Source organism: Globicephala melas, chromosome 1, assembly GCF_963455315.2.
Source record: "Globicephala melas chromosome 1, mGloMel1.2, whole genome shotgun sequence".
NCBI classification, from domain to species: Eukaryota; Metazoa; Chordata; class Mammalia; order Artiodactyla; family Delphinidae; genus Globicephala; species Globicephala melas.
The window spans coordinates 46,355,006-46,370,700 of NC_083314.1; the positions used below are offsets into that span (position 1 = coordinate 46,355,006).

General features: G+C 39.5%; 1 protein-coding gene across 10 annotated transcripts in view; it reads left to right on the top strand.

Annotated features, from left to right (window-relative positions):
- COLGALT2 (collagen beta(1-O)galactosyltransferase 2) overlaps positions 1-15,695 on the top strand; it is a 147,916-nt gene that overhangs the window by 58,453 nt on the left and 73,768 nt on the right. For all 10 annotated transcript variants that reach the window (XM_060295498.1, XM_060295500.1, XM_060295508.1 and 7 more), the window contains exons 2-4: positions 8,954-9,064; positions 11,523-11,640; positions 13,406-13,540. In XM_060295498.1, the coding sequence (XP_060151481.1) occupies positions 8,954-9,064; positions 11,523-11,640; positions 13,406-13,540 (364 nt within the window). The remainder of the gene's footprint in view (positions 1-8,953; positions 9,065-11,522; positions 11,641-13,405; positions 13,541-15,695) is intronic.

A 15,695-nucleotide genomic window follows, 5' to 3' on the forward strand; every position in this document is an offset into this window, starting at 1 on the left:
AGAGGAAAAAGGAAAAAAGAAAAAAAAAAAAAAGACTTGGCTATGGGGACGGAGTTTAGGTAGGGTTGGAAACTAGGCAGGCGAGGGGCTTAGGGTGGGGCAGGACCTAGGCGGGTCGGGGGTGATGTTTGAGCCTGCGGCGTGGTCTAGGCGGGGCGACGTTCAAGCCTGGGGTGGGGCCTCTGCTTAGCACATGGCCAGAAGGCGAGAGGCAGCAGGTGGAAAGGAGGGCCTCTGGAATGTGGAGTTCTGGAGTTGGGAGTTAGGGTCCTGAGTGAGGGTGTGTGGTGGGGCTTAGGCCCAGCTCATTGGAGGGGGTCTCCCTAGAGGTAGGGCCCTGGGTGGGGGTGTAGGGGCGGGGCTCGGGCTCTGTGCGGCAGGAGGGAGGCTCCAAGGGCAGAGGATTAGGCCCGGGAGCCCAACAGGCGCCCCAGTGCCTAAGTGGACAGGGAAGGAGCTGACTGCGTTCCCTTCTGTTTCTTTGCAGCCCTCTCCACTGTCTCCCCCAGGGTCTCCCCCATCCCCTTTGGACCCCTAACCGTGGGTGGGTCCTGCTGGGTGTAGGAACTCCTCCCCTCCCCCAGCCATCCCTCAGGGGTGTGGGTCCTGAGGTCCGGCCTTTACTTTTGCTCCCCCTTCCCTCCCTCCCACTCCCTCAGGACCCGCATGGCTGGAGGGGACCTAGGTGGGCAGAGGATCAGGCCTGGGATCTCAGCAGGTTCCTGGGGGCCCAAGTGGGCAGGGGAAACCTGGCCACGCTCCCTTTTGATCCTCTTCCCTCCCGGTGGTTCCCCAATTTCCCCCTTCGGGCGTGAGATCCCTTCCCCTCCCCCAGCCACCCCTCAGGGCCGCCAGTCCCATCCCGCCTCCACTTCTCCTCCCCCTTCACTCCCCCCATATCCCACATCCTACCCGGTCGCTGGGGGTCCCCCACCGGTGTCTGGTAGGTGCCCTAGTTGTGAGAAGACACGAATTCTGTGTCCTCCTAGTCCGCCATCTTGACTCCCAAGGCACCAGCCTGCATCTTTAATATGGCTCCAGTGGCCCCACACTTACCAGTGTGAGTTTAGCCCTCACAACCTCAGTAGTTCTTGTAAAAGGAAATGAGTCAGTTGTAATTATTTCAAATTGGCTATTCGTTTAGGAGCCAAGGCTGAGGAATGAAAACTGACCTTCTAAAACAGGGAGAAATGTCAGCGTGTTTAGACGTTGCCAAAGAAACCTCTATTTTATTTTTGGCCACAGCCAAGTAGGAAAGCTCTGTCATCCTGCAAACATGTTTATCTACTGGTCTGCTCCAGGGTCTCTTGCTTTCCCCTGTAACAGTGACAATGTACCTGCTGGCCTGAGAACTTCATGAGCCAAGGAGATCCCTGTACATGCTGTTGATTGTATTTGCAGTATGTGTTTACCCCTGTCCTAATGTGACTTCGAATCGGAGACTCATGGGCCTTTGCTGCCTTGCACAGCTAGGGAAGAGGAAGAGGCAAGAGGAACTAGAAGCAAAATCAGAGAGAAAGCAGATGTGCAGCTTTATGGTAAGAAGTGGCCTAGCCTCCCCCCTAAGGCCATGTGGATGTTGCACCTGTATCTGCCCTCTTCCATTTCAGGTACTAGCTCCAAAGAAAGCCAGCAAAGACTATTGGACAAAGAGGGGACCAACCATGAGCCTCACAGCTGTATCAGGGCCACAGCTCTCCTGAGGGTGGAGGAGGGAGACCTCTTAGTGGCTGGCAGGTCCTGGTGCTCCTTAGAGATAAAGCAAAGTTGCTGTCCCGATGGGGCCTTCAAAGAAAATTAATTATGTGATGATTGGCACAGCTCAAGATCTGAGCTCTCCTTACTATGTCAGCCGGAGCCAGAGGTTTAATGTGATTTAATGTGATTCTACTCTGGTTGGGACAATTGAAGCAAAGTTTGAACAGGCTTAGCCTCCCAGGAGCCTGGTCCTCTGGCCAGTGCATGCTTGTGCTTTCACAAACACTGGTTTTCCAGTTTGATTAGTGAAATCACTAATCACTGTAAATCACTTGTAAATCACCTCTCCAGATGTATCTTCACTTCATTTGTTTCCTTCAAGGAATCCTTTAGCAATGTCCGTTACCTCTCTGGGTGCCTTTCCTGATCTGATTGGGAGAAGGATGGCAGACTCATTTTCCACGGGAGTGGAGGGAGCTGTCAGTTTGGGAGAGAGCCCTCGGCTTCTCCTGAAGGGGTTCACACCTGCTGTGTCCTCAGCGTCCTAGCTTGATGGAAATATCCATCTTAGCCACAAAGATTTTATTTTATTTTTTTTAAACATCTTTATTGGAGTATAATTGCCTTACAATGGTTAGTTTCTGCTTTATAGCAAAGTGAAACAGCTATACATATACATATATCCCCATATCTCTTCCCTCTTGCGTCTCCCTCCCTCCCACCCTCCCTATCCCACCCCTCTAGGTGGTCACAAAGCACTGAGCTGATCTCCCTGTGCTATGTGGCTGCTTCCCACTAGCTATCTGTTTTACATTTGGTAGTGTATATATGTCCATGCCACTCTCTCACTTTGTCACAGCTTCCCCTTCCCCCTCCCCGTGTCCTCAAGTCCATTCTCTAGTAGGTCTGCGTCTTTATTCCCATCCTGCCCCTAGGTTCTTCATGACCTTTTTTTTTTTTTAGATTGCATATATATGTGTTAGCGTACGGTATTTGTTTTTCTATTTCTGACTTACTTCACTCTGTATGACAGACTCTAGGTCCATCCACCTCACTACAAATAACTCAATTTCATTTCTTTTTATGGCTGAGTGATATTCCATTGTATATATGTGCCACATCTACTTTATCCATTCATCTGTTGATAGGCATTTAGGTTGCTTCCATGTCTTGGCTATTGTAAATAGTGCTGCAGTGAACATTGTGGTACGACTCTTTTTAAATTATGGTTTTCTCAGGGTATATGCCCAGTAGCGGGATTGCTGGGTCATGTGGTAGTTCTATTTTTAGTTTATTAAGGAACCTCCATACTGTTCTCCATAGTGGCTGTATCAATTTACATTCCAACCAACAGTGCAAGAGGGTTCCGTTTTCTCCACACCCTCTCCAGCATTTATTGTTTGTAGGTTTTTTGATGATGGCCATTCTGATCGGTGTGAGGTGATACCTTATTGTAGTTTTTACTTGCATTTCTCTAATGATTAGTGATGTTGAGCATCCTTTCATGTGTTTGTTGGCAATCTGTATATCTTCTTTGGAGAAATGTCTCTTTAGGTCTTCTGCCCATTTTTGGATTGGGTTGTTTGTTTTTTTGATATTGAGCTGCATGAGCTGCTTGTAAATTTTGGAGATTAATCCTTTGTCAGTTGCTTCGTTTGCCAATATATTCTCCCATTCTGAGGGTTGTCTTTTCATCTTGTTTAGTGTTTCCTTTGCTGTGCAAAAGCTTTTAAGTTTCATTAGGTCCCATTTGTTTATTTTTGTTTTTATTTCCATTTCTCTAGGAGGTGGGTCAAAAAAGATCTTGCTGTGATTTATGTCATAGAGTGTTCTTCCTATGTTTTCCTCTAAGAGTTTTATAGTGTCTGGCCTTACATTTAAGTCTTTAATCCATTTTGAGTTTATTTTTGTGTGTGGTGTTAGGGAGTGTTCTAATTTCATTCTTTTACACGTGGCTGTCCAGTTTTCCCAGCACCACTTATTGAAGAGGCTGTCTTTTCTCCATTGTATATTCTTGCCTCCTTTATCAAAAATAAGGTGACCACATGTGCATGGGTTTATCTCTGGGCTTTCTATCCTGTTCCATTTATCTATCTTTCTGTTTTTGTGCCAGTACCATACTGTCTTGATTACTCTAGCTTTGTAGTATACTCTGAAATCAGGGAGCCTGATTCCTCCAGCTCCGTTTTTCTTTCTCAAGATTGCTTTGGCCATTTGGGGTCTTTTATGTTTCCATACAAATTGTGAAATATTTTGTTCAAGTTCTGTGAAAAATGCCTTTGGTAGTTTGATAGGGATTGCATTGAATCTGTAGATTGCTTTGGGTAGTTGAGTCATTTTCACAGTGTTGATTCTTCCAATCCAAGAGCATGGGATATCTCTCCAACTGTTTGTATCATCTTTAATTTCTTTCATCAGTGTCTTATAGTTTTCTGCATACAGGTCTTTTGTCTCCTTAGGTAGGTTTATTCCTAGGTATTTTATTCTTTTTGTTGCAATGGTAAATGGGAGTGTTTCCTTAATTTTTCTTTCAGGTTTTTCATCATTAATATATAGGAATGCAAGAGATTTCTGTGCATTAATTTTGTATCCTGCTACTTTACCAAATTCATTGATTTGCTCTAGTAGTTTTCTGGTGGCATCTTTAGGATTCTCTATGTATAGGATCATGTCTTTGTGTCCTGTTGCTTGTGGAGCCTCACAGCAGGTCAGGCACTGCACTGTTACATTTTCTACAGGACTCTGAAAATAGAACCTTTAACTAAAGCCTCATGTTTCCTCCAGGGAGCCTGCATCTGGGCCTTTTCTATATCTCTTTCTCCAACCCTCTGAAGAGACAAGCGCCTGCATGTTTTCATGATTACATATTCAAATGGAAACACACTTTCATAAGAGGGATTAAAAGGCAGCAGTTAGAATTATCTGCCTGGATTTCTATTTATTTGCCTTTGCCAGGGGAGTGGAGAGGCAGGGCAGTTGGTCTTGAGGGGGGAATGTAAGCCTTCCTCAGTGGGCTGGTGTTCTCTGGGACAGTGCAGGAGACTGGCCCTGCTCATAAAAGGCCAGAGTGGATGAACCTGTGACCACAGCTGGAGGATTTGCTCATTTCCTCAGAAGCCTGAGAACAAAGAGAATCTTAACAATTTGGGGAAGTATCTGTACAGGAAATTTTTTAACTCCATCAGGACAGTATTTAAAATCTCTGCCTCTACTTTTAATTAGAGACATCTATCTTTGCATACACCAGGCAGCTAATTTCTCTGGATGTTTGTCAGTAGTGGATACTTAGGCAGAGTTTGGAGTTGTTTAGTCTGTACTCCAGGAAAGTAAATTTCATACAATGAGACCTTTGTTAAATTTAACTTTGTTAAAATGATTAGGAGGAAATGCATCAACGTCTATGGAGGACAAAGAGAATATAAATCCTGTGTAATGAAGAAACAACAGTCAAGGAAAGAAGTAGATGCTATCTAAATTTTCCTACACTATTTATAAGTAATTTGGGAATAATTTAGAATTCCTAAAACTTTTGGCTAACACTATCGTCAAGATTTTTTTGTTTTAACATACTCTTACTCATAGTACTTTGAGTGAAGAATAATGTGCATTGGAGTGGATTCCCAGTTTCAGGAATTGCTCTACACATGCTTCATACTGTGAGATGAGTGGTTTGACAATTCTAGTGCCCTTCCTGGCTATGATGCTGGCCATCATGCTGGACATTAGTGGCTTGTGGCAGTGTGTGAGAGTGGATGTGATTTTTGCTGACATGCTACACTTCTCGGCACAGTTGCAAACTGGATGGAGCCCGTGTCTCTCTCCCACATTGCTTCCTGGCCCACTTTCTCACCTCCTTGTACACCCCCATCTCTGTCCCAACGTACTTACCTGGTATCCCCCAATACCGTCAGCTACACACATCACCTCTCTTCCCTCCAGATAATGGAATGTCTGGGTGGGCCTGTGGGTCTCTCTCCCTCCTAGACCTTGTTTTGAAGAAAGGAGCTGATTCTAATCTGATTTCCAGAAAAGACTTGAAAGTAGATCAAGTGGCCATCGGCATCACCTCTTGATCTTCTGTTTTTTGAATAATGTTTTAAAGAAGGATAGTTTTCGTTCAAATATCCATTTTATGAAATAAGATTTTCAGATATTAGTCATAGACCTCTATCCTTCATTTTTCTATACCTTGTGACTTAAGTGCATACCTTCACGTTACTTGGTGTTTTATAGAAATTTATTCCCTACGTAGCATGGAGTTTCACCATGCTTTGCTTAACAATGTTTTTTCTCTTGAACATTCCTAAATATTCTCTCTGTTAAAGATTTCATTTTTTACTTTTGGAGCAGCAGTGACCACCAAAAGCTCAAGTAGGAAAAACAAAAACCATTATAGATTGGGTTTAACAAAATCCTATTTACTGAAATTGACATAAATGGAGGACATGACCACTTTTCACATCTCTTCATTTGCTCTTATCAAGGCTCTCAGGGAACCACTGCTGCTGATAATGCCAATAGCTTTCCCTCCCCGGAGGAACTGCTGAATTGCCAATAAAGTATAAGCCTTTTAAGAGTCTCAGACACCTCTATCTTCCCATGACTCTTTCTTTCCTGTTTGCCTGCCCTCCCTCCCTTCCTATTTTAATTTTATTCAGTGTGGTTTTAAAAAACCAAGAATAGGTGTTGAATTTTGTTAAAGACCTGTTTAGCATTTACAGAGATAATCATATGATTTTTCTTCAGGTCTATTAATATAGTGAATTATATTAATGAATTTCCTTTATATTGCACAATCTTAGGCTATGATATATCATATTTTCTTAATAGGATATTGGATTCTCTTTGCTAATACTTTAGGATTTTTGCAGCATATTCATTGAAAAATATTGGCCTGTAGTTGTGTGTGTGTATCTTTATTAGGTTTAGATATCAATATTGTACTTGCATTATTAAAAGGACTTGGTTTTTTTTTTTTTTTTTTGGCCATGAGGCTTATGGGATCTTAGTTCCCCAACCAGGGATTGAACCCAGGCCCCTCAGCAGTGAAAGCACCGAGCCCTAATCATTGGACTGCCAGGGAAGTCCCCTTTTTTTTTTTTTTTTAATGCTCTGGAGAACAAGCTACATAACATTGGAAATATCTAATCTATTAAGATATCTGGTAGAATTCCCCTATGAAACCACCTGGGCCAGTGTTTTCGTTTTTCTCTTTATTTCTTCCAAGAAAATTGTTCTGTTTAAGTTTTGTCTCTCTAATGGAGTCAGTTTTGCTAACATGCATCTTGCTAGGAAGTCTTCTATTATATCTAGTTTTTAAAATTATTTTTCATTGAGTTGCACAAAGTGACCACTTATGATATTTTTTAAAAATTCCTTCCATATCAGTCATATTCCCCTCATCTTTGTCATTTCTTATTTGTAATTTTTGTGTTGTCTTGGTTAGATTAACTAGTGATTGTCTTTTGTTGATTTTGTTCTCAAAAAAAGTAACATTTCTTTTGTTTATTAGTTCTGCTCTTTTTCTGTTTTCTACCTCATGACTTTGTCTTTATTTCTTTATGCTTGTTTGTGTTGTTGCTCTTTTTCTAGCTTTTTGAGTAGGAGTTCAACTCATTTATTTTTATTGATTTAAGGGTAAAAAAACTGAATTTTTCTCTGACCACTGCTTTAATTGTATCCCCCAGCTCTGATATCTAGTGTTTTCATTATTTATATTTAGAAGTTATAAAGTTGATTTGTAGCTCTTATTTCACTCAATAGTTGTTTAATAGAGAGTTTTTAATGGAATTTTGGGGGTTTTATTTTATTACTAATTTCTAGTTTTATGACATTGTGATCAGAGAATGCTGTTTATATTATTCCAATTTATAGAGACTTTCTTCATAATGTAATTGTTGGTCAGTTTTTGTGAATGTTCCATGTGCACTTGAGAAAAAAGTATAACCTCTATTATTGTGTTCTGTAGATCCTCTATATATTTACTTTTTTCCCATTTGCACTTTCTTCAACTGAAAATGGTATATTAACATCTCTTATTATTGGTGCTTGTTTTTCCTTGCAGTTTCTATACTTTCTGCTAAATCAGGGGTTGACAAACTACAACCAGCAGACTAGTTGCCTACTTTTGTAAATAAAGCTTTATTGGAGTACAGCAATGCTCATTCATTCATGTATTGTGTATGACTGCTTTACTGCTACAATGACAGAGTTAAGTAGTTGCAACAGAGAGTGTATGGTCTGCAAGCCTAAAATAGTCACTATCTGGTTCTTAAAGAAAAGTTTGCCAACCCCTGTGCTATATGAAGGTACATGGATATTCACATTTATTATATCTTTGATGTGAATTATATCCTTTAGCATTATTAGTAGAATTACAATTTTGCTTCGTCATGTTTAATATTTTTTGGCCTGAATTCTACCTTATTTGATGTCAAGTTTACAATCCCTGCTTTCCTTCTTTCTTTTCCAATTGACTGGAATATCGGTTCATTTTTAGGTGTTCTGAATAACTTTGTTTTAGATGTATATCTTATACTCAGCATGCGTTTGCTTTGTGATAAAATTTGAAAATACTTTTGTTTTAATAAGTGAGTTAAGCTCCTTTTGAAGTGGATCAGTTTATTAAACTGTCAAGGTAGAACAGAAACAAGTTTTGTGAACATTGTTTGAAGACTTTTGAAGGTACTCTATGGTGTATAAGTGATGGTAGAGTTAATCCAAAATAGATAGGTGAAGATACCTTGGATTTTGAATTTTATACTGGGAACTGTTATTGTGACCTTCCCCTCTAGTGCATACGATTAAAGCAGCACTGGCTAAAATTTTTGTTGGACTTGAAATGAAAATGCAACTCTGAATAATTGCTTAAATTGAGGGTTGTTGTTATGTAAGTTAAAAGATAGAGTTTACATCTTGGATAACTAAAAATTCAAACAAACAAGAAACTTTCCAAGAATATTAGTTACCTAACTCTACTTTAATTCATTTTAAGTATATACTATTTTAGTACAACCACTTATTGATTCTATTGGCCAAGTCCTGCTTAAGGATCTAATGACACAGAGATGGTTTAAAGCAACATCTCTCACTTCAGAAATTCATTGTCTAGTTTGGACCATGAGGGAGTCATTTTCATACACACAATGTCTAGAACTGGCCATTCTCCTTTCAGTTAATCTGGGGTCTTTTGGTTTTCCCCCTCTTTCTTTGGATGACATAATAACTGAAATGTGTTGTGCTTTCTTTCATGCAGGGCAGCCACTGATCACAATGTGGATAATACAACAGAAATACTCAGGGAGTGGTTGAAAAATGTCCAGAGAGCCTATCACTATGTGGAGTGGAGGCCTATGGATGAACCTGAGTGAGTAGCAAGAGAACATTTTGTGAACTCATTATTCACCCTTCCCCCCTTAACCAGTCTTCCAGCCGTGTTAGGCTTCCAATCTTGGGGGCACATGTGACTTTCCCTTGTCTTTCATCTCTGTGTCTAGTAAGTTACAAAGACCTGCCATTTCTTCCTTTGACAAATCTTCATGTCTCTCTTCCTCTTTACTCCTGCAGCTACTGGCCAAGTTCAGGTTCTCATTAGTTCTCAAGTAAATTACCACAGCAGCATATATTTTTAAATATTGATATTATTTATTCATACTTTGAGGATAACCCTTTTATCCTTGAGGGAGCATAGTGAAATCTTTGTATACTTCTGACATACACCTTGCTTTTTCACTCATCATATCTTGGTAATCATTCCAAAGCAGTAGTTAAGGAGTGTCTTCCATTATTTTTATGACTGCAGAGTATCATTGTGTGGATGTATCATAATTGTTTAATCAACCTCCTACTGATGGACATTTACGTTATTTCCAGTCTGTACCATAGCAATTTCTTAGTAGCCTCCATCTTCAAATCATTCTCTATACCACACTGTCAAATCAGTCTACCTAAAATACTAGCGATGTGCTGTCATTTCTCTATTTAAAAAGACTTCAGTGACTCTCTAGTACCTACAGAATGAAGTTCAAATACCTGATTTATATTTTTAAAAGATTTCATAAATTTAGCATCCCTACGTATACACCAATATTTCCTAAAAGAAAACTGCTTCATCTGGATGTTGCTACCAGTTAACTGCTACCAAAAGCTGTTGCTAATCATTCCAGTTACAAAGATGTACCTTCTCTCAACACTTGTATTGCTTATGTCCTATATCTTCTTCTTTGACACAACAATAAACTTAACTAACATTAACTATCTGATTCATGCATTTTTTTCTAAGTATTTTTTTAATTTCTTTGGCAGGGGCTAAAATATACAAATACTTTATATTTCACTCAGTGCTATGTTCTTGGTGGGCACTAAATTTATACTTGTTGGATGAACAAATAAGTAAATGAGAACATGAATAAATATATTTAAACTTACTACTCGAAATGTTTCCAAGGCTACTACAATTCTAGCTTAAGAAATTGTAGAAATAGGATGAATTAAACTGCTGAAATTTTGCCCAGCGTAAGTCATTTATTGGAAGCCAAATATGTATTATCATAATAAGAAGTGCTATTCCAGAACAAATTTTTGTTCTTCTAGTCTCTCTTTATATAATATTTTTATTATGTGTATGTATGTACGTATCTACATATATATCTCAAATCTCAGTATATGGTCCATATATGGAGCAAAATTTAACAACCAAGTTTGAACACTGTAAAAAATTTTGAACAATCTTTTGGAGTTCCTTGTAATGGAATTTGGCCTAATTAGAGTAGCCCAGAAAGACTCTATGTACCTCTCTTGCATCCTAGTAATTTTCTCCATTGCCAGATTTTGACTAAATATATTGTATGCCAAGGTCATTGTGAGAAATACCAGAGATGGCGTTTTTGGGGGCAACATATTCAGAAAAACAGAAATTCCACTGATTTTTGTAGAAACAGTAATTGAGGAAGACATTCCAGAGACTTCCTGTGCAAAAATAGTTTTATTAATTTTATTTGTATGGTTACGGTCTCATTGTTTTTTGCGGTTTCTCATTCACTGAGGGAAATGTACTGCCAGTGCAGCATTAAGAACTTGAAGTGGTGGCCAGTTTGGGGCGGGGCTACTGCGACTTTATCAATGACCATACCAGTTGGGAGCTTTCAGAAAGGTTCTTGAGGGTGTGCTAACCCACCTGCCTCCATGGCCGTGGACGAGTCCTGGCCTGGCTGCTTTGTGGATGTTGATAGAGAGCCCAGCATTATGCATCCGCTCCATGATCTCACTCCATCTGGGGCAGATCAACGTGTTAGACTCTGTGGAATCGTTTACTCAGACTTGACCATGTAAGGTAAACCTTTGTTTTTCCTGGGAAACTCATATTTTGATGCTGTAACATTTCCAAATTTATTTGATGTCTAAATGTATAAGACTGTGTCTAGGAACATGAGCGTTGGGGTTATGCCTGGATTCAAATTCTGACAGTACCCCTTATTAACTGCATAATGTTAAGCAAATGATTTAACCACTCTAACCAATTTCCTCAGCTCTGAAATGGGGAGAGTGGTAGCACTTACATCACAAGGACTCAGTGAGTTCTAATGAGAACCCACTGAAATATTTCATGTAAAGAGTCATGTGTATGGGAAGCAGCAAATTACTTAATCTCTCCTTGCTCCAGTTTCTTATTGGTAATAATGGAATAATGATAGCCATAACAGTATCGACTTCCTAGGGTTACTACTGGAAGATTAAATGAATTAGTACATAGTGCCTGGAATATATAGGCACTCAATAATTATTAGCTATTATTATTATTAATATTATTGCTATCATTACTATAGGTCTTATCCTGATGAAATTGGACCAAAGCACTGGCCTGGCTCCCGTTTTGCCCATGTGATGAAACTACGACAGGCAGCCCTTCGAACTGCGAGGGAAAAATGGTCAGACTACATTCTGGTAAAAAACAGACGTTTAATTTCTTGACAACTGTTATCTAGAATGTTTCCAAATCAATTGTTGATAATGTAGGACTGTGGGAACAATCAAAACAAACCTTTTTTAGACATCTCCTCCTCAACGTTTTAATAAAGGCACAAGAAAAAATCTGGAGAACTTAATATCGGGATACCTGGATTTCATCTCAGACTCATTCCTGGTATTTTTAGTGAATAAGCAAATAAGCTCCTGAATTATTCAATCTCTTTATTGTAGTAGGCATAAGAAACTCTAATACTTTTTAGTTCATAGAGAATGCTATGGGTACAGCAATATAAAAGGTCTTGACTTTTTAGAAGAGTTTTGGGGATATGAGAAATTGATTACATAAAAAGAGATTCAAATTAACAGTTCTGAAATGCTATTATTCACTTTTGCTCCCGAGTGTCTGGAGAATGGTGTCTCTTGCTTGGCTTCCTGGTTGCTCCGAATTATGCTGGACTCTCGTGGAGAATTTCTCTCCGTGAAGAGGTTCCATTACTTCCCTCAGAACTTCGAGAGTGGTCCAGAAAAATGCTGGACTTGACAATTAAGAATCAATGTTATCCTTATCCTCCAGGAACCTGTCTCAGTTGGAAAGGACAGCTCCCTAATCAGCAAGAAGCTACAGTCCCTATTCCCTTTGGAAAATTGACACAGGCTTTTCTCCCCCAAAATTTATGGGAACAAAGTTCTTCCTCTGTGGCCCCCAAAATCCATTTAATTCTTTTGGCAAACATTTTCCAGTACAACACTACAAATAACGCCAGTAAAGCAAAGCCAGTGTTGTTTCATTAAACTTATGGACGTCTGTTCTCTGTCACTAGATTCTGATTCCTAAAGGGAATACTGTTGACCTGTGTCCATCCTCAGCCTCTCAACCACAACAAAAATCAGCCCAATAGTTTATCACACACATAATTTCAATACAAATAATTTCATAGAAGTTTCAAATTGTGCTGATATTTAACGTTGTATAGCTGTTTAAATGTCATTGAAGTGTACAAGTGCTGAACCACAAAATTTTTGGTAAAGAGATTGACTATCAAAGAATGAAAGCTTCTGATTATTTACTTTGTGTGTTGCCGGGGGGTGATATACATAACATAAAATCTACCATTTTAATTTTTTTAAGTGTACAGTTCAGTGTGATTATTTTATATGATAGAAACTGTTGCTATACTGTCCCTGTAAATGAATCAGTGTTAACATGGATTTCTGGTAAGCATGGGAAATAGCTTCATTGGTTAGCATGGGTTGCTATAATGTACTTTAAACAAAAATTCTAATTGTAACATTAAGATAGCATTTATGGATCGGTTTGGGGCCATTTTGGCTTTACTATAGACAACCTGAATAGGTGTGTTTGTTTGTACCTAGAGTGGGCACTCAGTGAGTGTGAATAAGTCCTTATTTAAGGGCTTGAGAGCCATTAGTAGCTTATACTTAAACCACTAACCAAGGTGTAGGTTAGGTCCTCATTGAGTATGTGCCCAATGATGATACCAATTCATTGCTCAGTGCCTTATGCAGAGCTAAACATGTGGAAGTTAGACTAAATGTATTTTGCCTGAATGAAAGCCATCCAGCTGCAAGGGGTTTCCATAAGGAAAACACGGATAACATGGATAGCTGGTTCCATCTGTCATGAGCAAGTTTCCATGATCCTTTGCCAAGTGTTGGGTTACTCTTGTACCCGTTACTGAAAAGCACCTTTTCATGCGACGTTATCCTTTTCTTTTCCTAGTTCATAGATGTTGACAACTTCCTGACTAATCCACAGACCCTCAATCTACTGATTGCAGAAAACAAAACCGTTGTGGCCCCCATGCTGGAGTCTCGGGGCCTGTACTCTAATTTCTGGTGCGGAATCACACCTCAGGCAAGTCTTTTGGGTAATGAATTAAGGTTATGAGTTTTAACAAGGAAACCACCTGTCAACAGCCCCATCAATCTTTTTCTGATTTTCTCCCTTGAAACATGCCTGTCATTGTGTTGTTGGAGCAAGCATTTTTAGGAAAGGTGGTAAATCCAGGTCCAATGCCACAACCCCATGAGCTCTTCTGTATGGATGACTTATGAAGAAATTATTCTAATGAACTTAGCATTAGAAGCTTTCAATTCACCACCATAGCTTGCTGAAATTTGTACTTTTTTTCTCCCTGATTCAGAGATTTTCAAAAAATTAAACATTTTTTTTGCTCATCAAAACTAACATAAGAACACTATAAAAAACTGGGAAGAGAAAACCGTTTTTTAAAGAACCATTTTAATCCCTACCACTCTAACATCATAGATGATGTTTGCTTGCATGTTTTTAACTATATCATCAAGTGGCTATAATGCAATTTACTTAACCTTTCTCTTAGTTTAAAAACATTTAAGCTATTTGCAACTTTTTTTTTTTTTTCGGTATACGGGCCTCTCACTGTTGTGGCCTCTCCCGTTGCGGAGCACAGGCTCCGGACGCGCAGGCTCAGCAGCCATGGCTCACGGGCCTAGCTGCTCCGCGGCATGTGGGATCTTCCCAGACCGGGCCACGAACCCGCGTCCCCCGCATCGGCAGGCGGACTCTCAACCACTGCGCCACCAGGGAAGCCCTATTTGCAACTTTTAACTATTATAATGACCATCATAATTAATATAAAATTTTCCATATTTAATATTATTTCCTTGGGACAGCTTCTGAGAGCTGGAATTAGTGAGTCAAAGAGTATTAAATATTTTAATGACCTTTGATATGTTGCCAAAATATTTCCAAAGAGATCTAATAATTAGAACTGCCATGGTAGATGTTTTTACAAAATTCGAGTTAAAAAAAATTTCAAATTTCCATCATCTCTCTTTTCCATTGTAAAATATTCGAAGTCTGGAGATCCGTTGCAGTGAATGTTTATGGCTGATTATAGTTTTTATTCTTTAGTTAATAAAATAGAGAGATAAACTGATCAATGTAGTACATATCAATGTAGGATAAAGATTCTTTAAGGGAAAAATTATATGTTAAGTGTGTTCTCATGCTCAAAGAGCTAAATTTTCAGTCCCTCTTTTATATTTGGTTTGGTTTTAGATGAAGAATGAGGCCAGTGGTGTGCTGATAAATATATAATGACTGGTTCTCTGTGGGGGAAAACCCTTGATTGGTAGCATTTACCAGTTTTCATGGTATAAGTAATTCTACCATGCAAATGTTGTTTAAGCTGAGGGAAAGGTTAAGTAAATCGCGGTACAGTCACTTGATGATATAATTATTACAAATATGCAAAGCTTGCTGTCTATGGTTTATTTACAATGGTGGGGATTAACGTGATTTTTGATTTTATGGATTTTAAGCTACCAACGTGTCAACTGACTTGCAAACTTCCTGGCTGTAGCACGCTGCTGGATGCAGCGGTACTCTTTCGTTACAGTTATCTCCCGTAGCTCCAAGAGATTTTGAATGCATGTTATCCACATCTCTTTTAGGGACAGATTAAGTTCATATTTATAAAAGCCAATCAGTTCCTTGGGGAGAAGCTGTTATATTAAATTTAAGTTCATACACTCTCAGTTAATAATCTGCCGTGCTTCACATGGCAGAATCACCCTGGGGTGTTTTTAATGAGTTGTACATTGACACCAGCATCAAGAGTGGATTATCTTAGTAACCGCAGCCTCCCAGTTTCTGTTGTCTTATTTGCTTGAATATTAACAGCTCACTTACTCTGCACAGTGAAAGTAAAATCTAAGCAATTTAGAGGCAATTCTAATTTGTTTCTGTTTCTGGCTCTCTATCATCCCCAGTGAGGCTTCTGCTAGGGCAGGAACAGAAACAGGCGATGACTTCATAAGCTTGAGGCAGGCCTTGGTTTCCAGAGCCTTTAAACACATCCAAAACCAAATGACCTCAGTTTTATCTGGTCAATGAACCAGAATCATTACCGACAACATTCAGTTTATGTGGAAAAAATGACACATCTATTGCCTCTGCCTGTCTGCAGGAAGCATATTAAGTCTCTTTCTCTCTTTCTTTCCTTCTCTGCTTCCTTCCTCCCTGC